At 46.9% G+C, this 21,963-nt stretch overlaps 1 protein-coding gene across 5 annotated transcripts; it reads right to left on the reverse strand.

The window, feature by feature from the left end:
* Positions 1–1,629: 1,629 nt before the first annotated feature.
* Tmem219 (transmembrane protein 219) lies at positions 1,630–11,505 on the reverse strand. Of its 5 annotated transcripts, none has more exons than XM_038324283.2 (6): positions 11,422–11,505; positions 9,618–9,819; positions 9,343–9,532; positions 6,324–6,553; positions 4,370–4,539; positions 1,630–1,725 (listed from the first exon to the last, which is right to left on the reverse strand). In XM_038324283.2, the coding sequence occupies exons 2-5, from the start codon at positions 9,780–9,782 to the stop codon at positions 4,402–4,404; spliced, it is 723 nt and encodes a 240-aa protein (XP_038180211.1). In that variant the 5' UTR covers positions 9,783–9,819; positions 11,422–11,505; the 3' UTR covers positions 1,630–1,725; positions 4,370–4,401. The 5 variants fall into 5 exon arrangements, with proteins under 5 accessions (XP_038180211.1, XP_038180216.1, XP_038180194.1 ...); XM_038324288.2 differs by having other exon boundaries at positions 9,618–9,816; positions 11,422–11,441; XM_038324266.2 differs by lacking the exon at positions 11,422–11,505 and adding an exon at positions 10,818–10,885.
* Between the last annotated feature and the right edge of the window lie 10,458 nt (positions 11,506–21,963).

Consider the following 21,963-nt stretch of genomic DNA (forward strand, 5'->3'; position numbering starts at 1 on the left):
ACGCCAGGCCAAAGGGGGTGGGGCCCCAAAGGAAATAACCCCGCCCCTCGCCTCCAGCAGCCGCGGCCAAGACGAGAAGCTGCCCCGGAGCCCAAGTGCGCGCGCGCCCCGCCACGCGGATGCTGGGTGGGAAGAGGAGAGGAGAAAGGCTGGGCTAGCTTGGGGAGGAGCCCGAGCGCGCAGTCTAAGGACTGCTGGTGGAAAAGAGCTGTGGCGCATGCGCCCGCCCAGCTTTCGCTCTGCGACTGAGCTTGTTGCTAGGGCTAGCTCCGAGGGGGCGCGCAAGGAAGGAAAGCTGTGGTTTGCGCCTGCGTGCAGAATAAAGGCTGAGAGGAGTAAAGCAAGGGTGCTAGCAGCTGCGCGGAAAAGGCGCGAAAAAACGGGCCATTATGATGTTACTAAGTATCAAAACTAGACCTGAGCTCTCAAGTGCGAGGTTTACGTGCCAAAGTTAGGGAAACTCAACAGGTCAAATCCCTACAGGAAAACGGAGATTCAGTAGGGTTGTATAACTTGCCAAAAGTCATGATGCATTCATGTCAAAGTATTTCTGCTATCTGAAAGCCCCTACCTAAACAGAATCAACAACTTAAGTTCATGGAAGAAAACAAGTGACCAAATAGCCACAGTTGGGGACCATGGTATGACTAAAAGGTATAGTGAAGCCTATGCTTACAATTCCAGCACTCACAGGCTGAGTCTGAAGCAGAATACAAGTTCAGCAGCATGTAACCTAATGGAGTCACAGTATCAAAAACCAAAAAAAAAAAAAAAAAGCTGGGCGTGGTGGCACATGACTTTAACCCTAGCGCTTAGGAGGTAGAGGCAGTCAGATCTCTGTGAGTTCGAGGCCAGCTTGGTCTACACAGTGAGTTCCAAGGCAGCCAGGGCTGTTTGGAACACAGAGAAACACTGTCTCGGAAACAAACAAAAACCCACAAATGTTTTCCAAAACAAATCCACAAACATGGGCAAAGTAGTAAGTGACCCATGCCCTATGCCAACCTATATTCCAAACTAAGGATAACAAGGATACTAGTCATCTGTACCCTGAAGAGGCTGACATCTGAAGATTTTGAGATTCAGGCCAACACGGACTACACAATGATGTGAGCTCATCTCAAAAAAGAAAAAATAATTCAAGGAGCAGCATGGCGCACGCCTTTCATCCCAGCACTCGGGAGGCAGAGGCAGGCGGATCTCTGAGTTTGAGGCCAGCCTGGTCTACAGAGCGAGTTCTAGGTCAGCCAGGGCTATATAGTGAGAGCCTATCTCAAATAACAAACAAAACAAGGCTAGGGATATCATTCAGCAACAGAGTGCTCGCCTAGCATATCTGAGGCCCTCTGTTCAATTCACAGCACCACAAAAGGGACAGAATCAAAATGGCTAAGCAGGTGCTTGCCGCGAAAGTCTGGCAACCTGAGTTCCATCCCCTGAACCCATGGAAAGGCTGCAGAAGAGAACACAGCCATCGATCTGTGTTCTCCATGTACATGCCATGGCATGTACATACATCATGCATGTGTGCACACACAATAAGAAAAGGAAATCCTTTAAGTCAACAAGGAAAGGTATCCCCAAAAGGCTTACTTTAATCCAACCCCCAATAAATACCTTACACAATAGTGGTCAAAAAGCCATTTATTTTCCCACATTCCAGTTCTTCTTTTTTTGTAATAGGTCTCCTAAGCTCAGAAGTAGGCCCAAGAATTTGATCTTCACCTGGAGAAAAAGAAAAAAAAAAAAAAAAAAAAAAACAGAACAGGTAAGAAAGCCCAAAAACTGAGGAAGGAAGAGTGGAAGGGACATCCAGAGACAGGTTCTGGCATTAATCCCAAAGGGGTAGCCTCAGAACCCTAGGATCACCCAGGAGCCAGAAAGCTGAAAGCCTTTTCCCGTTCCTGGACTGAACAGGCTACACCATTTGCTATTCTAAGTCTAGAAGATGGGAACTAGCTTCAAGTGAGAACTAGTTTCAAGGAACATTAACAAAGGCTGGAGCAGTTCCACAGTCTAGGCTGCTTCCACTCTCCCACAGTAATTCAAGCAATTTCCTAGTACACAAAGGCCAGCTGAACCTGAGGAAGACTTAAGAGCTGGATGCATAACACTTTTTTTTTTCGAGTCAAGGTTTCTCTGTAGCTTTGGAGCCTGTCCTGGAACTAGCTCTTGTAGACCAGGCTGGCCACAAACTCACAGAGATCCGCCTGCCTCTGCCTCCTGAGTGCTGGGATTAAAGGCGCGCGCCACCACCACTCAGCTGCATAATACTTTCAAATGGAGTGGAAGTCTCCAAACAAGATGGAGATCTTTTTGGACTGATTTTTTCACTCAATGAGAGGATGTGAACTAGCGGTATTAACAGTAGTAGGCATCCTTTGCTACATTTGCCAAGCTCATTCCCTCCAAAAATCTAGTTAAGCAGAGAAAGCTGTTTTCTAAACTACATGAAGAAAACACATAGAACGCTTGGCAGAGTATATGTCCAGTTAACAGGCGTCACCATTAATTAGATTCTTTCGAGCTGTCTGAGTAGAATTCCAGGAAGGCCAGCAGGATGGCTGTCACCAGGCTAACAACTTGAGTGTGATTCCCAAGACCCACAGGATGGAAAGAGAGGACAGACTGCTGGACACTGTCCCCTTACCTCGATGTGTGCACTAAAGTAAATAAAAGGAGTTTAAAAAATAATAGTTTTGCCAGGGGTACTGGTGTACGCCTTTAATTCCAGCACTCAGGAGGCAGAGGCAGGTGGATCTCTGTGACTTTGGAACTAGTCTGGCGTACCCAGCAGACTTCAGGCCATCCAGGGCTACACAGTGAGATCCTGTCTCAAAATGAATCAATCAATATTAAATAAATTTCAGGAAAAGAACAAGACTACATATTCAGAACAGATCACCAAACCTGAACCCTCTTAATTCATCATTGCTGCCATGAGCAAATCAAAGAATAAGGCCCCAGTATGTTGGGAAATGTCTTTAATCCCGGCACTTATAAGACAGATGCAGGTGAATCTCTGTGACTCTGAGAACAGCCTGGTCTACACAGTACATGTCAGGTGGCTGGGGCTACAAATGAGACCCCATTTCAAAACAAACAAAAAAAAAGGAAAGTAAGGGGCTGGTGGTTCCAAGGTTAAGAGCACTTACTGCTCTTGAAGAGAACTTGAGTTCGGCTCCCAGAACCTACATTCAGCAGTTCACAATTACCTGAAACTCGGGCTCCAGGGGATCCGCCACCCTTCCCGGTCTCCTTGAGCTCTTGTGCACGTGTGATGTACATAAACCCATGCAGGCACACGCATACACACATAAATAAAAACAAATAAATCTTACCAAAAAAGTAACGGCAGGGTTTTAGGGGGTTAAAAAATAGAAGCAAATAAAATTAAACCACATCCATACTCGGGGAAAGCTTTCGTTTAAATAACCACACTTCTAATAACCTTTATTGGCTGCGATCCTGTCACTCACTAATCACACGTTTGGAGTGCACAATTGTATAAAACTGGAAAGTATAACAGCAGGGACTTACAGGGAGAGCTTTTTTTTTTTTTTTTTTTTTGAGACAGGGGTTCTCTGTGTAGGCCTGGGAACTCATTATGTAGACTAGCTGTAAACTCTGCCTGCCTTTGCCTCCTGTGTGCTGGGTTTAAAGGCGTGTATCACTGCTTCCGCTACCCAGTTTAGGGGAGGCATCTGAATTGCTGGTAATAGTCTTTTTCTCCCTGGGTGGTGTGTCCATTTTAAAATAATTTCCCCAAATGTACTTGTACTTTAATTGTTTTTCTTTCTTTCTTTTTTTTTTTTGTTTTTTTGTTTTTTTGTTTTTCAAGACAGGGTTTCTCTGTAGCTTTGGAGCCTGTCCTGGAACTAGCTCTGTAGACCAAGCTGTAGACCAAGCTCGAACTCACAGAGATCCGCCTGCCTCTGCCTCCTGAGTGCTGGGATTGAAGGTGTGCGCCACCACTGCCTGGCTTGGTTTTTCTTTTTACATGAAAGTTACTTATTTCATAGTAAAAACAGGACCAGCAAGACGTCTCAGCAGGTAAAGGTTACTGACAACCCGAGTTTAGTTCTCCTGACCCTACATAAATGTGGAGGCAGAGAATCAACTCCACAAGGTGGCTCTCTGACCTCCACGTGCACACCACGGCACATGCTCGGCCACACACACACACAAAGAAAAAAGGAAAAATAATAAAAACACTATATGTTTATGGAAAAAATTGTTTCCAGTTCCCATAAGGAGACAGCTGAATAGGGCTCTCAGGGACTTATAGGAAGCAGCATCTGAGGATGGAGTCAAAGAATCTGCTTTACCAAGTGCCATCCCTTCCCCACCGGTTCCCACCGAATCTCACCTGAGAACAGAGGAAGGGGCAGGCCGGTGCCCTCAAAGCCGTGTTCGAGACCAGTGGAAGTCTGGGCGCGTGTGGAAGCACACAGCAGTGACACAGCAGAGCAAACCACAGCAGAGAAGCAGGACCAAGCCCAGGACCAGCTGTCTGGTGCCACACAGAGCTAGCTCCTCCTAGCGGTGGGGACGGGGAAGAACGGGAAATGACAACAGAGAGGGTTGACAATCTCCCAGTGTGAAGACAGCTTGCCCCAGAGCTAAGCCTCCAGGAGGCAGAGTCCTCCTGACACCCAGGGAGAGGCTCTGGGGCAGGTCAAAGAACACATTTGTCCTGATGGGTTCCAACTGCTCTCTTGCCCAGTCATCAGCTGAACTCCCAGGAGTCAGTATTTTCCACATTCCACCAGTCTTTCTTACCTCCCTCCCTCCTTCCTTTATGTAGCTCAGGTTGGCCTCAACTCTCTTCCTCCTCCTGCCTTCAGCCTTCTGGATGCTGGGCTGACAGGTATTTACCATCACATCCAGGCATGTTCCTTTGAAGTTATTTATTTATTTATTTATTTTGAGACAGGGTCTCTCTGTATGATAGCCTTGGCTGTCCTGGAACTCACTTTGCAGACCAGGTTAGCCTCTCACTCACAGAGACCCACCTGCCTCTGCCTCCTAAGTGCTGGGATTAAAGGTGTGCGCTGCCACCACCCGGCCCTTTTAAAATATTTTTATATGTATATTTGTATTATGGGTGTTTGGTCTGCATACATTATCTGTGCACCACCAGCATGCAGTGCCTGCAGAGTCCAGAAGAGGGCATCAGATTTCCTAAACCTAAGGTCACAAATAGTGGTAAACGGCTATGTGGGTGTTGGGAATTGAACCTAGGTCCTCCGGAAGGGCAGCCTGTGCTCTTAACCACCGAGCCATCTCTCCAGCCACAAAGCTTTCATTGCCAGCAAATGGCTTTACCTGCTTAAGGACTATACAAGTAGAGCTAGATTCTGCTTCCCCTAATAGCCTTTTTGTTGTTTGTTTTCTAGACAGGATTTTCCTGTGTAGCCCTGGCTGTCCTAGAACTCGGTAGACCAGGCTGTCCTTGAATTCAGAGATCTGCCTGCCTCTGACTCCCAAGTGCTGGGATTAAAGGCATGGGCCACCAAGAGGCCTTTTTAAAACATAGGGCATGAGAGTGTAGCAGCTCTTTACCCAGTTTCCTCCTCCACTCGGTCCAGCTCCTCCGGCCTGCAGCCTCTTTCTCTTCTCTGAGAGTTCTAGGCGGCTCCATTGGTATCGACTGTACTGTTTGGCCTAACACTCACAGCAGCTCCGAAAGCAGCTGAGACTGTGATCTCCTGCTTCCTTCTGTCATCCCTAGGCCCTCATGTGAATCCCAACAGGCTGGCTGCACTCACTTCCACCTTGAAGGATCATCTTCCCAGGGAAAAGGGGTTGGACCCCTACCCGGTCTCACTGTGTAGGCCTGGCTGTCCTGGAACTCTCTTCGTAGACTATGTTAGTCTCCAAGTCAGCGAACAGCAAATGGCTGTGGTCTCTGACCAAACCTGTTTCGCATCAGGTGCTGCACTGAGTACTTTAGGTCGTCCGTACTCAGTCCTTGGTTACTGGAATTTGTAAATTACGTCACAGTCCTCTTTTGCAGGTGATGAAGCTTAGAGAGGTTCTGACGCTTGCTCTAGACCACGCTGCCTCTAACCTAAGGCGGGGTTATAAAACCCATGCTTGCTTACTCTTGTCCTTCTTTTTTAACATACTGTCATTACAAAGTCCAGACCAGCCGTGAGCTTTCAATCCTCCAGCCTCAGACTCTGGAGTACCAGAGCTGGAAGAGAGTTGGTACAACAGACCAAGCTCTGCTTCGTGATGCTGCCTCCTCAACCCTTGTGGACAGCGCTCTACATGACAAGCTGTAAAGCCTTGAGAACCAGCCTGAGACACTTACTTACCGAAGTAAGGAGCTTGGTGAGCACGAGGCGTTCGTGGCTCCAGACCCTGGCACACTCCTCACCCATCACTGGGCTCAGGGCAGCATTTCCAGCTCCCTCCTCTGAGCAGGATATAGGTGGCTGGCTCGAGGGCAGGATCTCTGGAATAGCACTGAAATAGAGGCAGGTCTCTGGAGTTCTTCCTGAGGCCACTCTGGCTGTGACAAGGATAGACTCTCCTGCAAAGGACCCTACAAGAGGCGCAAGACAGGAGATGGAAAACTGAGTGGGCAGCCAGAGAGATGGGCAGCAGCCAAGAGTACTGGCTGTGGGTTCAGTTCTCAGTACCCACATCTAGAGGTTCCTAAATGCCTGCAACTCCAGCTCCAAGGGATCTGATCCCTTCTTCAGGTCTCCTCCGACAAACACACACACACCCCACATATACCCCCCCACAAGCCTGCACACATACACCCCCACACACATACACATATACCACACACACGCTTGCACACACACCCCACATATCCCCCCCACAAGCCTGCACACATACACCCACACACACCACACACACATACATATACCACACACACAAACACACACACCCACATATACCCCCCACAAGCCTGCACACATACACCCACACACACCATACACACATATACACACACCCCACATATTCCCCCTACAAGCCTGCATACATACACCCACACACCACACACATACATATACCACACACACACACACGCCTGCACACACCCCCATATATTCCCCCCACAAGCCTGCACACACACACCCACATATACCCCCAAGCCTGCACACATACATCCACACACACCACACACACATACATATACCACACACAAACACACAAAGCATGCACACATACATATACCACACACACAAAGCATGCACACATCCCCACATATCCCCCACCACACACACACACACACACAAGCATGCACACACACCCCACAAGCCTGTACACATATACCCACACACACCACACACACACAAAGCATGCACACACCCCCACATAAACCCCACCACACACACACACACAAAAGCATGCACACTCAGCAGTCATAGACATGCATATATGCAATCCAGGCATAGTGGTGCACACCCTTAATCCCAGCACTTGAGAGGCAGAGGCAGGTGGATCTCTGAGTTTGAGACCAGCCTAGTCTACAGAGCGAGTTTCAGGACAGCCAGGGCGCCACCATCGCCCAGTCCATACAAAATGGGATGCCAGCGACATCAGCTCATAGCTGGAAGGAGTGAACCAATGCCTGCAAGTTGTCTTCTGACTTACTTACACAAGTATGCCGTGGCATATACCTATGCTCACACACACAGAAACAAGTAACTAAATAATTGTAATTAATTAATTAAAAGACTGTCCATGAGTTTCTACTTCCTGCTTTGGACCTATTTCCCAACTCAGCATTCTGTCCCTTGTAGGCACCATCCAAACTGACCCTGGGAAGTTCATAAACACGCCATTCTGGTTCCTTTCCATCTACATGCCTTTGTGTCTGCTGCTCCCTTTGCCTGGATGATACATGGCTAAACATTCTAAAAGCCCCAGGTTGGATGCTGTATCCTTGGAAGGTCTTCCTTCTCCAGCCTACTTCATACACTGACAGGTGTGTACTCCTGCTGAGTCTGTATTCTTGTTAGACTGTAAACAACTTAAAGGGACGGCTAAGACACCTGAAAAATCACTACCAGAACCACAGTGAACCAGGGATTCTCAGTGATCAGGGCAGGGGAATGAACATGAGATGTAAGCACCGGCGAGCCGAGTGGTGGTGCACGCCTTTGGCTCAGCGCTCGGGGCAGAGGCCAGCCTGATCTACACAGTGAGCGCAGACAGAATCACATGGAGAGACCCTGCCTCAAACACAGACACACAAACAAAGGGCTAGGGCTGGAGAGATGGCTCAGTGGTTAAGAGCATTGCCTGCTCTTCCAAAGGTCCTGAGTTCAATTCCCAGCAACCACATGGTGGCTCACAGCCATTTGTAATGAGATCTGGTGCCCTCTTCTGGCCTGCAGGCACACATGGAAGGAATGTTGTATACATAATAAATGGATAAATCTTTTTTAAAAAAGAACTTTATAAAAAAATGACAACAACAAAAAGAATAGCATAATTTCTTCCTTTCTTTCTTGGCTGGTCGGGACCTTGCTATGTAGATTAGACTGGCCTGGAATCTGTAGAGATCCACCTGAGCACCTTTTTCTCCCCAGTGCTGGGATTAAAAGTATGCAGCACCATGATGAACTTTAAAAATCTCAAGTCACAAAAGACTGTGTGTTGTAGCAATGTCCAGAATAGGTAGACCACCAGAGACAGCAGGTGGACAGCAAGAGGCCAGGGAACCTGGGGAAAAGAGGGCAAGGACAGCTAAGGAGCAGATCTACTTAGACGACTAAAAAAAGTTCTAGGCCAGCCTGGTCTACAAGAGCTAGTTCCAGCACAGGCTCTAAAGCTACAGAAAAACTCTGTCTTGAAAAACCAAAAAAAAAAAAAAAAAAAAAAAAAAAAAAAAGCTATAAAATGGATCTCAGGGTGACTCCCAATTATGTAAACAAACTAAAAGTGACTTACTTTAAATGAGGGGAACAAACATCCGCAGTGACTCATACTTCAGTGTTGTCAGACATATATATGTATGTATGTGAGGTGGTTTCAGAACTTGCTATGTAGTCTTAGATGAACTCCCAATGTAACCCTGACAGTATTGGCGCATGCTTGAGCTCTCTTTATATATATACATACTGGGGAGGGGTTTTGGTGTTAAACCTAAGGCTTCCTAGGGCATGCTAAGACAGAACTGAAGAATCTTGGAACTGGAACAGCAAAGTCAAAACATCGTGAATGTGGACAATATTCACTGCGAGCATCTTCTCCTATCTGGTCTGGGTTGCAGCAGGAGTAGCTAAGATGCACAGATGTGCCCAAGGTCACCAGTCTGGTGAAGCCCAACCCTACCTGTTCTGATGCTGGACCCCCATATTCTCCAGCTCTCACCTTTCAATCCTATCTGACTACCATGGATCTTGGCTTGGAATGTTTGGGTTTTGTTTCTATCTGAACCATCTCCGAAGTTCAAAGTAGTACGTAAGCCGACGACGTGAGGCCCTCGCCACTTCCCTGTGACTGTCCCATTCACGGGGCACAGGCTCAACTGGCCGAAAGACCTCAAGAAGGAAACCCAATCCTGTGTGCAAAAGAAGAATGAGAGAGAAGTGAGATTAGCAGCAGGGGCAGGCATATACCAGGAGGGTGAGCGCCCGGGTACTTACCTGGGGAATGTCAGGGCTACGTAGGCCAGATGTATGGGTGAGGAGGAAGCCACCAAGGCCCAGACCAGAGAGGCCAAGGAGCAGCAGGATCAAAGTGGCACAGACCAAAGGTGGGTGATGAGCCAGACAGAGATGCAGGTTGTGCCCTGCCTGGCAGCTGCCCATGGGGAGCAGAGGGGTCTGGGACTCCGCGGAGTGCCTGCTGGAGGACAGTGAAGGAGAACTGGACAAGAGCCTGCAGGTCAGAAGGCCCTCACCCATGTTACTCAAAGGCAAGCTAAAGCTAAAGACAATGAACTTGCTCAAGGACACACAGGAGGTGGCAGAGCCAGGACCAAAATCCAAGATTCTGTACTCAAAAAGTCCACCTCCTTAGAACACTTAAGAAATGCTTGCTCAATTTCGTTGCTAAAATAACCACGGGAGAAGCAGGGGACAGCATTCTGTACTAGCAAAGAGGATGTGAAAAGAATTCTCGCCTGGAAAAGAGGAAGTAGTTGATCTGAGGCCAGGGGTTTGGCAACCAAACAGCCCAGCCAGAAGCCCGACCGGAAGTGTCTTGGGTCAAAGTTCGTACTTTGGAGCTAAGCTAACCAGCGAGGTAGGAATGAACGAATGACTCCATCTTGCTGCTCTCTAGCGAAGTTAAGATGTGAACTGGGAATTCTAAGAACACCAAGTAATGAGGATTCGATGGGGCAGTAGTTTGCTCGGTACTTGGCCATTCAGGAATTCAACAGACATCCATCTCCTTTCTTTTTATTGGTGTCATACTGATCCTTAAGACCAGAAGCCAGTAGAAGTAATATTGTGGCTTTTAACACAGAAGTAGTAGGGTTAAGGTTTGGAATCCGTCTCCAACTTCCGAGTACCCTATTCCAGGCAAGAAGCGATAGACTGATGAAAATAAACATCTGGAAGGCAGGAGCCCAGCATAAGGAGTGGGGGGAGAGCACGGGAGAGTGTGGAAGCCACCGGGAAACGCGAAGTGTCACATATGCACGGCCCCTGAGCGGCCCCACGTCCCGGAACTTCTGCAAGGGGGAGGGTAGGAGGAAGGAGGACAGAGTCTGAGGGGCAGTAGCGGCTGGTGCATCTCGGCCTCCCGTCCTCCCCAAAGCCCCCTCCAGAAGGATCTCGAAACCCGCATCCCTTCCCGATCCAGTGGCTTCAGGTCCGACCGCCGCCACTAGCTCTCACCGCTTGCAGCCGGGCGGAGGCCGGCGCCCCGTGACGTCACGGGCGGCGCGGCAGAGGGGCGGGGCCCATGCAGGCGTGCGCCCGCTCCGGCTCCACCTCAACCCGCCCGGATGCGCTTGCGCGGTGGCCACGCGGGCCTTTGCGGGATTCTGCCTGGTCTGCGTCAGGCCAAACCAATAGGAAATTCTCTCTAGGGGCCAAGCAAAGGAAATAACTCGCCGGGAGGTGAGGAAACCAGAAACAGGCGAGGGAGGCCGTGCTAGCCGTCGTGGACACCTCAGGTTTCCCTCCCGGGAGTGCGCAGTAGGGTTTCGGCAGAACCTCACCAAAGTCACTTTTCTGTTGCTTGCCCGCGACCTGTTCGCACAGCCCGGCCACGCCCAGGTTTCCGGGTCCTCTGGGTAGGATTAGGGGGCTTCACTCCTCCGCCCTGCGAGCGGCCCGTAGGTTCTGCTCTTTTCTGCCCTCTCAGATAGTTAAGGTCCACACCTTGGCTTGGTCTTTGGCTCTTACTGGCTCCTAACTGCACAGTTAGCTACAAGTCTGCTCAACAGGAGGCGTCTCATCTCACCCTGTAGGCCCTTTAGAGGGGAAATCGGCTTACCTGAAACAGCATAAGACGGAGCTAGGACCTCAGGTTCAAATCCTCCCTCCGGCCCGGTATGACGCTGCAGTCCTGTAACCCCAGCACTTATAAGGTGGAGGCTGGAGGATCAGGAGCTAAAGGTCAGTCGGGTTCAGCCTAGGATCACCCCCAAAACCAAACCCAAACAACAACAGAATAACTGCATAAACCTTAATAACCATGCTGTCCTGGGATTAAGATTGTTCCTTTTAAAGGAGACCATTTGTTTTTTTGAGACAGGATCTCACTGTGTAGGTGACTTGGAACTCACTTATGTTGACCAGAGTGGTCTTAAACTCAGAGATCCACCCGCCTCAGCCTTCTGTGTGCTGGGATTAAAGGTGGGGAACACGGCCCTCTAAAGGAGAACGTTTGTAGCGCCGGGTTTGGTTCAGAACAGTTCTCAAAAGATGTAGTAGTACAGGTGGACATTAGACATACAAGAAAACATTCACGCTCAGTACACATCAGAGAAAAGTGAATTAAAACCACATTGAAATCCTATCCTACCACAATCAAAATTAGAAAAAAATGCTAGTGAGGATGTAGACAAAAAAAAAAAAAACCCTTATATATGGATACTGGGAATGTAAGCTAGTCTAGATACTATGGATATCAATATATAGGTTCGACAAAAAGTATAAATAAACCTAACATGGCCTGGCTATATCAGTCCTGAGTATCAAAATATTACAGGTAAACATAGAAGAAATATTCACACATTAGTCTTCATTTATTACAGCACCATTCACAACCTAGAGGCTCATCTGTAGTGATACTTCATTTGTATTTCAATTGATAAAGCTCGCCTGAAGACCAGAATGCACAACAGCCACATTAGTCAGCCATACAGGCCAGGCGGTGGTAGCTCACACCTTTAATCCCAGCAGCCACACTAGTTAGCCATAGAGGCCGGCTGTGGTGCATGCCTTTAATCCCAGCCCTGGAGAGGAATATAAGGCTGGATGAGCCAGGAACTCACTCTTTTTCAATCTGAAGATTTCATAGAGGTAAGAGCTCTCTAGTGGCTTGGCTACTTTGCTTTTCTGTTTTTCAGGCTGATCCCCAATGTCTGTCTCTGGGTTTTTATTATTTGTGCTACATTCATGGACAGAGAAATGTATAAAAAATGTATACATACACAGTGGGATTTTTTTTTCAGCCATAAAGTACAGTTATTCCAGTTGGATGTGTTGGCACAGATCTTTAATCCCAACACTTGGGAAGTAGAGGCAGGCAGATCTATGATTTCAAAACAAGTCTAGCCTCAACATAAAGTCAGCCACACTCAACCTGAAAGTTCACACTGAAAGTGGGAAGTACACTTGAACGCATTGGCACAGGAGACCACTTCCTAAATAGAACCCCAGCAACACAGACACTGAGAGAAACAACTAATAAATGGGACCTCCTGAAACTGAAAAGCTTCTCTAAAGCAAAGGACACAGTCAGCAAGACAAAACAACAGCCTACAGAATGGGAAAAGATCTTTACTAACCCCACATCAGACAGAGGTCTGATCTCTAAAATATACAAAGAACTCAAGAAATTGGACACCAAAAGAACACATAATGCAATAAAAAAAAAAAATGGAGTACAGACCTAAACAGAGAACTCTCAATAAGGGAATCTAAAATTGCTGAAAGACACTTAAGGAAATGTTCAACATCCTTAGTCATCAGAGAAATGCAAATCAAAACAACTCTGAGATTCCATCTTACACCTGCAAGAATAGCCAAGATCAAAAACACTGATGACAACTTATGCTGGAGAGGTTGTGGGGAAAAGGGAACACTCCTGCATTGCTGGTGGGAATGCAAGCTGGTACAACCCCTTTGGATGTCAGTGTGGCGATTTCTCAGAAAATTAGGAAACAACCTTCCTCAAGACCCAGCAATACCACTTTTGTGTATATCCAAAGGATGCTCAATCGTGCTACAAGGACATGTGCTCAACTATGTTCATAACAGTTTTGTTTGTCATAGCCAGAACCTGGAAACAACCTAAATGCCCCTCAACCGAAGAATGGATAAGGAAAATGTGGTACATTTACACAATGGAGTACTACACAGCAGAAAAAAATAATGACATCTTAAATTTTGCAGGAAAATGGATGGAGCTAGAAAACATTACTTTGAGTGAAGTAACCCAGACCCAGAAAGACAATTATCACATGGACTCACTCATAGGTGGTTTTTAAACAAAGCAAAGAAAACAAGCCTATAAATCACAATCCCAGAGAACCTAGACAACAATGAGGACCCTAAGAGAGACATACATAGATCTAGTCTACATGGGAAATAGAAAGTAGAAAAAGACAAGATCTCCTGAGTAAATTGGGAGCATGGGGACCTTGGGAGAGGCTTGAAGCAGGGAGGGGAGAGGCAGAGAGGTGAGCAGAGAAAAATGTAGAGTTCAATAAAAATCAATAATAAACGGGCGGTGGTGGCGCACGCCTTTAATCCCAGCACTCGGGAGGCAGAGGCAGGCGGATCTCTGTGAGTTCGAGACCAGCCTGGTCTACAAGAGCTAGCTCCAGGATAGGCTCTAAAGCTGCAGAGAAACCCTGTCTCGAAAAACCAAAAAAAAAAAAAAGTTTAAAAAAAAAGAGAAAATAAAAAAAACAAGAAAAAAAATCAATAATAAAAAAGAAAAAATAGAAACAAACAAACAAAAATGAGTCTAGAAGAGAGTGAGTGCCAAGCCAGTCAGAGCTCCACAATGTACGGGAGAAATAGTTTAGCAACTAAGAGCACTTGCTGCTCTTGCAGAGGATCCAAGTTCAGTTTGTAACACCCACATTCTAGCTCATAACCAGTGGTAATTCCAATACCAGGGGCTCTGATGTCGTCTTTGACCTCCACAGGCACCAGGCACACATGTGGTACACATACCCAGACATGCAAAGCACTAATGCACAAAAAATAAAAATAAGCAAACCTTTAGAACATTGTCATCCCTTGGTAGCACATCCCTCTAATCCCAGCACTCGGAAAGCAGAGGCAGGAAGATCAAGAATTCAAGACCAGGGGGCTGGAGAGATGGCTCAGAGGTTAAGAGCATTGCCTGCTCTTCCTAAAGGTCCTGAGTTCAATTCCCGGCAACCACATGGTGGCTCACAACCATCTGTAATTAGGTCTGGTGCCCTCTTCTGGCCTGCAGGAATACATGCAGACAGAATATTGTATACATAATAAATATTTTTTTAAAAAAATTCAAGACCAGCCTCATAACTGATTTGAAGTCAGTCCAAGCTACACAAGGTCATGTCTCAAAAGCCCATCAAAAAATAAATAAATAAAAATTGCTGATGAGGTGACTCAGCAGTTAAAAGTACAAGCTTGATGACCAGAGTGCTGTCCCCAGAACCCATGCTGGAAGGAGAGCACAGACTTGTGAGAATTGTCCCCCGACCTCCAGAGCACACATGCACACACACACTCTCTCTCTCTCTCTCTCTCTCTCTCTCTCTCTCTCTCTCTCTCTCTCTCTCTCTAAAGATTTAAGAAAGAAAAGAACAAAGTTGTGATATTTGCAGGAAAGCAAGTACAACTAGTAATAATCATATTTAGTTAATTAAGTCAGCCTTAGAAAGATAAATATGTGTCTTCTCCCATTTGAGGTTCTAGGATTTTATATAGATACAACAAATCAAGAAAGAGAGTATGTGTATGCACACATATAAAACACACAAAAATAGAAGTAGAACTGACTCACCCAAAATAGTGTAATCCAGAGACTCAGGGAGGGCGAGAGCAAGAGCGGGGAGGGGAGGGAAGCTTGGAGAGAAACTATAGGTTTATTTATTCACACATATGAAGGTATATTTAGTTTCAAATTTTCAAAAGAATTTTTTAATTGAAAGATAATGCTGAAATACATTTTGCCCTAGTAAAAATATAACCTGCCAAATGGAACCTCCCATAGTTAGGGTTGGGGCAGGGTTTTGCTCCTATCTTTCAAGGAGAATAAAAGCATCCAACTAAGGAATCCAGTGGACAAGTGAAACATCTGAAGAAAAAGGACGGATCAACAAGAAGAAATGTCCCAAGAAAAAGAGTGAATTGGCCAACTGATATCGCCCACCTCCAGCTGACTGTCCTGAAATCCTGGCTCAGAGCCCCAGACTGGTGCTAGCACCCATGCCACCATTTTGCCTGAGTGGCTGCCCCTTCCTACCTGACAACCCCTCAATGATCCAGCTAAAGGAGATGCACAGGAAAATAGCATGTGATTCCACCTGTGTGAGGTAAATAAGACAATAGCATAGTCTAGCAAAATGAAATGCACCAAGGTATCCCACCTCTATGAAATGCAAAAGACAATATGTAATGATTCCACCTATCTGAGATCCACAACATGACAGCCTATGATTCTCTGGGCACGAACTGCATAAGATGATAGCGTATGGTTCCACCTAGATTAGATACACAAAGCAATAGTATGTAATTGCAACAAAAGGAAATGCACAAGGAAATAGCAGACGATTCCACTTCTATGAGATGCAGAGACAATAGGAAATAATTGCACCTGTAAGCAATAGAAAATAGCAGATGATTGGCTGGGCGGTGGTGGCGCACGCCTTGAATCCCAGCACTCGGGAGGCAGAGGCAGGCGGATCTCTGAGTTTGTGGCCAGTCTGGTCTACAGAGTGAGTTCCAGTACAGGCTCCAAAACTACACAGAGAAACCCTGTCTTGAAAAATAAAAATAAAATAAAATAAAAGAAGGAAGATAGATGATTCCAGTGACATAAGATGCACAGAACAACAGTGAGTGATTCCTCCTATATGAGACACATCAGACAAGTGAGCCAACCTCTATGAGATGTACTAGATAACAGCATATGAGTCCACCATTATGAGAGGCAAAAGCCGGTAGACAACTGCATATGTACAACGTGTCGTGCACAGTACAATAGCATACTGTCTCACTGTTGTGAGATGCACAGCAGCTCAGAGATGGAAAGTCATAGCTCCCAGGAACTGGAGAGAGCAGAAGATAGGGAATTATTGCTTAATAGATTCAAAGTTATGTGTTTGTTGGGCAAAGGCAGGTGAATTTCCATTTTTGAGGCCGGTCTGGTCTACAAAGCAAGTTCCAGTCCAGTCAAGGCAGTGTGCCAAGGCCTTATCACAAAGATAAAAATAGAAGTTTTAGTTTTGCACAGTGAAACATCTTGGCCATGGGTGGTGGTAGTAACTTTCTATAATCACCAGCAAGCGAATACCCTTAATACTACCGGATGGCACACTCAAAAGGGTGAAAAGGCACACACTAGGTGAGCTGGTGTGTGCCTTTAGTCTTGGCACTCTGGAAGTTGAGGGAGGAGGATTGCACAAGTTCAGAATTAAACCTAGGCTACATAGCAAGATCCTGTCCCAAAGGGGGAGGGAGGACTGGCAAGAGGGACAGCTCAGTGGTTTAAGTGCATGTACGGCTCTTCCCGAGGACCTGAGTGTGACTCCCAGCACCCACATCGGGCACCTCACAACTACCTGTAATTTAACTTCAGTTACAAGGATCTGACACCTTGCTCTCTGTGGCCCCTCACCTACAAAACCACACACTGAGACACATATACATACACCTAATTAAAAACAATTCAAAATATGTGACAGCAATAATTTTTATTTATATTTTATTATAATTAAAAATAATAGGGCTGGGGGGCTGGAGAGATGGCTCAGAGGTTAAGAGCACTGGCTATTCTTCTAGAGGTCCTGAGTTCAATTCCCAGCAACCACATGGTGGCTGTAATGAAATCTGGTGCCTTCTTCTGGCCCACAGACATACATGCAGGCAGAACACTGTATATGTAATAAATACATCTTTAAAAACAAATAGGGCTGGAGAAATGGCTCAATCATCAAGAGGAATTGTTGCTCTTGAAGAGGTCCTGGGTTCAGTTCCAAGCACCCATGTGCCAGCTCACACCCATGTGCCAGTTCACACTCACCTGCAGTTCCAAGCCAGCCAAAGCTACATAGTGAGTCTCTGATCTCAAAAGGAAGGTGGGTAGCTAGAGAGATGGCTCCGTGATTAAGAGCATTTGGTGCTCTAACTCAAGTTTCAGGGGATCTGAAACCCTTTTCTGGCCTCTGTAGTTACCAGGCACGCACGTGGTACACATACAAATTCAAGACCAGCCTGGGCTACATAGCAAGTTCCAGGCCAGGCAAAGCTATATGACAAGACTGTCAAAAAATTAGCGAGGGACAGGATAGATGGCTCAGAGGACCTGGGTGTGGTTCCCAGCACCTACGTGATGACTAACAACCATTTGTAATTCCAGCTCCAGGGAATCCAACGTCCTCTTCTGACTTCCATGGGCACCAAGCATGCACATGATACACATGCCGAGCAGGCAAAACATTTAAAAAAAAAAACAATAAAACTTCGTAAAGGAAAAGAAAGGCCTTTGATAAGGGGCTGGAGAGACAGCTTGGAAGTTAAGGGCACGGACTGCTATTCCAGAAAACCCTGGGTTCAGTTCCCAGCACCCACATGGTGGCTCACATCTTTGACTCTAGTTCCAGGGGATCCAATGTCCTCTTCTGGTGTCTAAGGGCATTGCATGTATGTGATACACAGACATACCTCCAGGCAAAACGCTCATACACATACAAAATAAAACGAAGGGAGGGAAAGCCCCTTTCATGATAAAATGCTCAATAACCTAGAGAACTTTCTCAAAGAAATGAAGGCCACTAAGGAGACACTCGGAGCCATATGCCCAGTGGTGAAAGACAGAAAACGCAGCACCGAAGGATTCCTACTTCGTCCTGTGTGATCAAACCCAGCAAGTGAAATAGGAAGCAAAGCCTTTACCACGTGGGTACTCTGAACAGATGTTTCCAGTGAAAAGCTGTCCCCATGCTAAAGATTCTGCCCGGCTGATTAACGGAATTAGAATTTTGTGATTGTGGAGAGTCGGAGGGTGGCAGATCCACATGCAAATTCTCTTGGGCTGTATTTAGTCTCCTTAATAGTCAACATTTGCCCACCTCTGTGTCTGGCCTTACAGCCTTCTGCCTGTCATGTAAAACGTTTGGGATGTATCATTACCTTAAGAGATTACCAGCTTCCACAAACCCTGAAAGCTAAGGTAACATCTGAAATCTGTAACAGAGATTTTTTTTTTCCACTTTTCTCTAACCTGCCTACCTCCTGTTCCCACAGATGGATTTGAAAAGCACCCTGAAGCCTGTGAGATGCTCAGCAGGTGAAGGTGTTTGCTGCCAGCCCAGTGAAGCACTAGAAGTGCTGCCCCACCCACAGGGCGGAAGAAGGAGTCCCTCCCACAAGCTCTCCTCTGACCCCGCGTGCACATGCACTCACGTGCACTGAATAAATGTAACAACTCGAAGTGCCTGGACTCATGCCTTTTTCTTGTTCTGTAACTATAAATCTCTAGAGAACTATTACTATATTGAAACATGGCATGGGGGCAACCCAGCTCGGAATTTCTGGGCCATAGTTGCTTCCAGTTGTTTCCAGAATGATCTGTCTCATTGTCTGTGATGTGAGAGCTATGTTTTTTGTGTTGACTCTGGAGCCAAACTCCGTCAACATAGAGACTGTACAGTACCTTCAGCAATGCTTCACGCTCCTTAGCGTCAGAGAATCCATACTGGAAATAAGTCCTATAAAGGCAAAGAATATCAAGGCCTTTAATCAAATCTCAGTCCTTCTTGAGGCTCAGGAAATCCATTTAGTAGAAACTTGTGTGTGGAATTATGAGGGGGGTTGGGGCGTGGGGAGCGCTGCCAAGTGTGCAGACCTGAGAGCAGCAGGGATCTGCGCTGAAGAACATGGTACAAATGCAGAGAAGAGAAAACTCTCTGCTCAGACCCCGCTTAAGTTAGGCACCAGGGGATGGGAGGCATTTCCCCACGGATTGTGGCCAAACCCTGAATTGTTGCTCATCATTTATTGGCCTTCTTTAGCTGATGTTGGGGGGAAATACACCAACCAAGAAATCAGAATAGCTCAGCTGACTTGTATCAGACAGGCTAGACATTAGTTATGAATTCAAATGTATGCAGTCACCACACTGTTAGAAATCTCACAAGACACAACTTAGGTTGCCATGTCAGAACCTCAGCTGCTTCCACAGTGCTCTTTGTCTGGAGAACTCTATTTGGAGTAAGGGCAAACCTTAAAGGTTTAAGTAAATAACAGTGCTGGGTAGAAGTGGGAGGAGAAAGGAGAGGAAGTGGCTCAGTTTAAAACAAGCAAAGGCTGAATATACACTGCTCAACCAAAAAATAGACAGACAGCCTACGCTTTTCAACATTGTCAGTCACTTTAGAGATGCAGAGCAGGAGTGCAGTTTCGGGGCCGGCGATTTTAGGGGGGCACGATTTTTTTTTCTTTTTTTGGTTTTTCGAGACAGGGTTTCTCTGCAGCTTTTTTAGAGCCTGTCCTGGAACTAGCTCTTGTAGACCAGGCTGGCCTCGAACTCACAGAGATCCACCTGCCTCTGCCTCCCGAGTGCTGGGATTAAAGGCGTGAGCCACCACCACCCGGCTGGGGCACGATTTTAACCCCAGCACTTGGGAAGCAGAGGCAGGTGGTTCTCTGTGCACATGAGTCTAGCCTGGCCTACAAGCAGAGAGCCTGTCAGAAATAAACAAGCTGTTAGGGCTGAGGACATGGCCTAGTGGATAAAATGCTTGTGAAAGCACAGGGGCCTGTGCTCAACCTCCGGGACCCACACACAGTTAGGGGAGACGGCCCAGCCTGCAATCCCAGTCTCCCATGGCAAGATGAGACAGACACGAATCTTTGCAAGCTCACAGTGCAGCTAGCCTGGTACCTGCCACAGTAAACAAAGACCCCGAAGGCATGGACTGACTTCCAGGGTTGACTGTGGCGTCTACAGGTATGTCCGGATGTGGCTGCACACACACACACACACACACACACTAATTTTTGTATGGTGTCTGGTTTATTGCTGGTTATTAGAGTTTTGTTGTTTGTCTTTTAGTCCGGGTTTCATTCTGCAAAACAGGCAAGCCTGGAACTCACTATGGAATACTTTTGAAAGGCAGGTAGGTGTTGATGAGTTGGTGGAGAATTGAGAGTCCTTGCCCACAGTTGCGCCTGCTATGGAAAACAGATCATCAGCTCCTTGATAACTTAACCACAGCATTATCCTATGTTCCAGCAACTCCACTGCTAGGCACACAGCATCAAATTTGGAAAGAGGTGTTCAAAGGAAAGAGCTTGTGTGCTGGCACAGGAGTCCGACCCTGTAACAGTGAAAAGGAGAACGAACCCTGTGCCCCCAGTAGATGAGGGGACAAACAAGATGCGCGATTCCGTAAGCACTGTGTCCTTTAGCCTCAAGAAAGGAAATACAGGGCCTGGGGAGTTGGGGAGTTGAGAGCACTGGCTGCTCTTCCAGAAGACCAGGGGTTCAGTTCCCAGCACCTATATTGGTGGGTGGGGGGTAAAATCTACTGCAACTCCAGCTGCAGATGAGGTTTCTTATGAAGGCACCCCTTCCCACCCACACGCATGTGGTGTAAATTCACACAAATGCACACATATATACATAAAAAATAATTTAAAAAGTAAAAATAAGGGGCTGGAGAGATGGCTCAGAAGTTAAGAGCACTGGCTGCTCTTCCAGAGGTCCTGAGTTCAATTCCCAGCGACCACATGGGGGCTCACAACATCTATAGTGGGAGCTGATGCTCTCTTCTGGCATAAGATCATACATGCAGACGGAGCATTCATATACATAAAATAAATAAATAAATCTTTAAAACAATAAAAAATAAAAATAAAGGAGGCTGGATGGCGTGCTGGAGCCTGAAGAGGCTTTGTGATGAGATTTTAAGTGAGATACGCCAGGCACAAGAAACGGAACACTCTGCTCCCACTTATCCCAGACACCCAGAGGAGTCCAACTCCTAGACTCAGAAAGTAGAATGAATAGCGGTTGCCTGGGGCTGGGAGGAGGGGAAAAGCTTAATTTGCTTCAAATTGAGAAGATGAAATAAGTGCTGGGGAGGGATGGAGAGGTGGCTGCCTCTGGGCTATACATTCAAAAATAGCTAAAATAGCAAATTTTATTCTGTGTGTGTTTTGCCAAATAGAAAGTGGAAACAAGGAAAAATACTAGGAACCGCGTCCACCGCAGGCATCTCCACCCCACCCTGTCTTCCAAGCCGGAACCCTCAGTCAACCTTGACTGCGCCCCCTACCGCTCTCCCACGCGTCACGTCTCTCATCAGAGTGGATCTGGAGCCGCCCCCACCCCTTGCACCTGGCATCACTTATTCCAGGCTCTCACTATCTCCTGCTGCATCCTCCTCTCTGCCTCGAGCTCCCCCCACCCCATTCCACCTCGTTCCCGCCATTCCACCTCCTTCCGCGTCCTTTTCCTAGAAGAACAATGTCAAGGCTAGGCTGCTTTTGCTAAGGACCTCTGCAGAGCTCTTCCGCCAAGGCTGATCCCTTCCGTACGCTAGGGCACTTTTCCCTCTCTGTGCCTCTCCAGGCGGCTTTC

The sequence above is a fragment of the Arvicola amphibius genome, chromosome 1, assembly GCF_903992535.2.
Source record: "Arvicola amphibius chromosome 1, mArvAmp1.2, whole genome shotgun sequence".
Lineage (NCBI taxonomy): Eukaryota > Metazoa > Chordata > Mammalia > Rodentia > Cricetidae > Arvicola > Arvicola amphibius.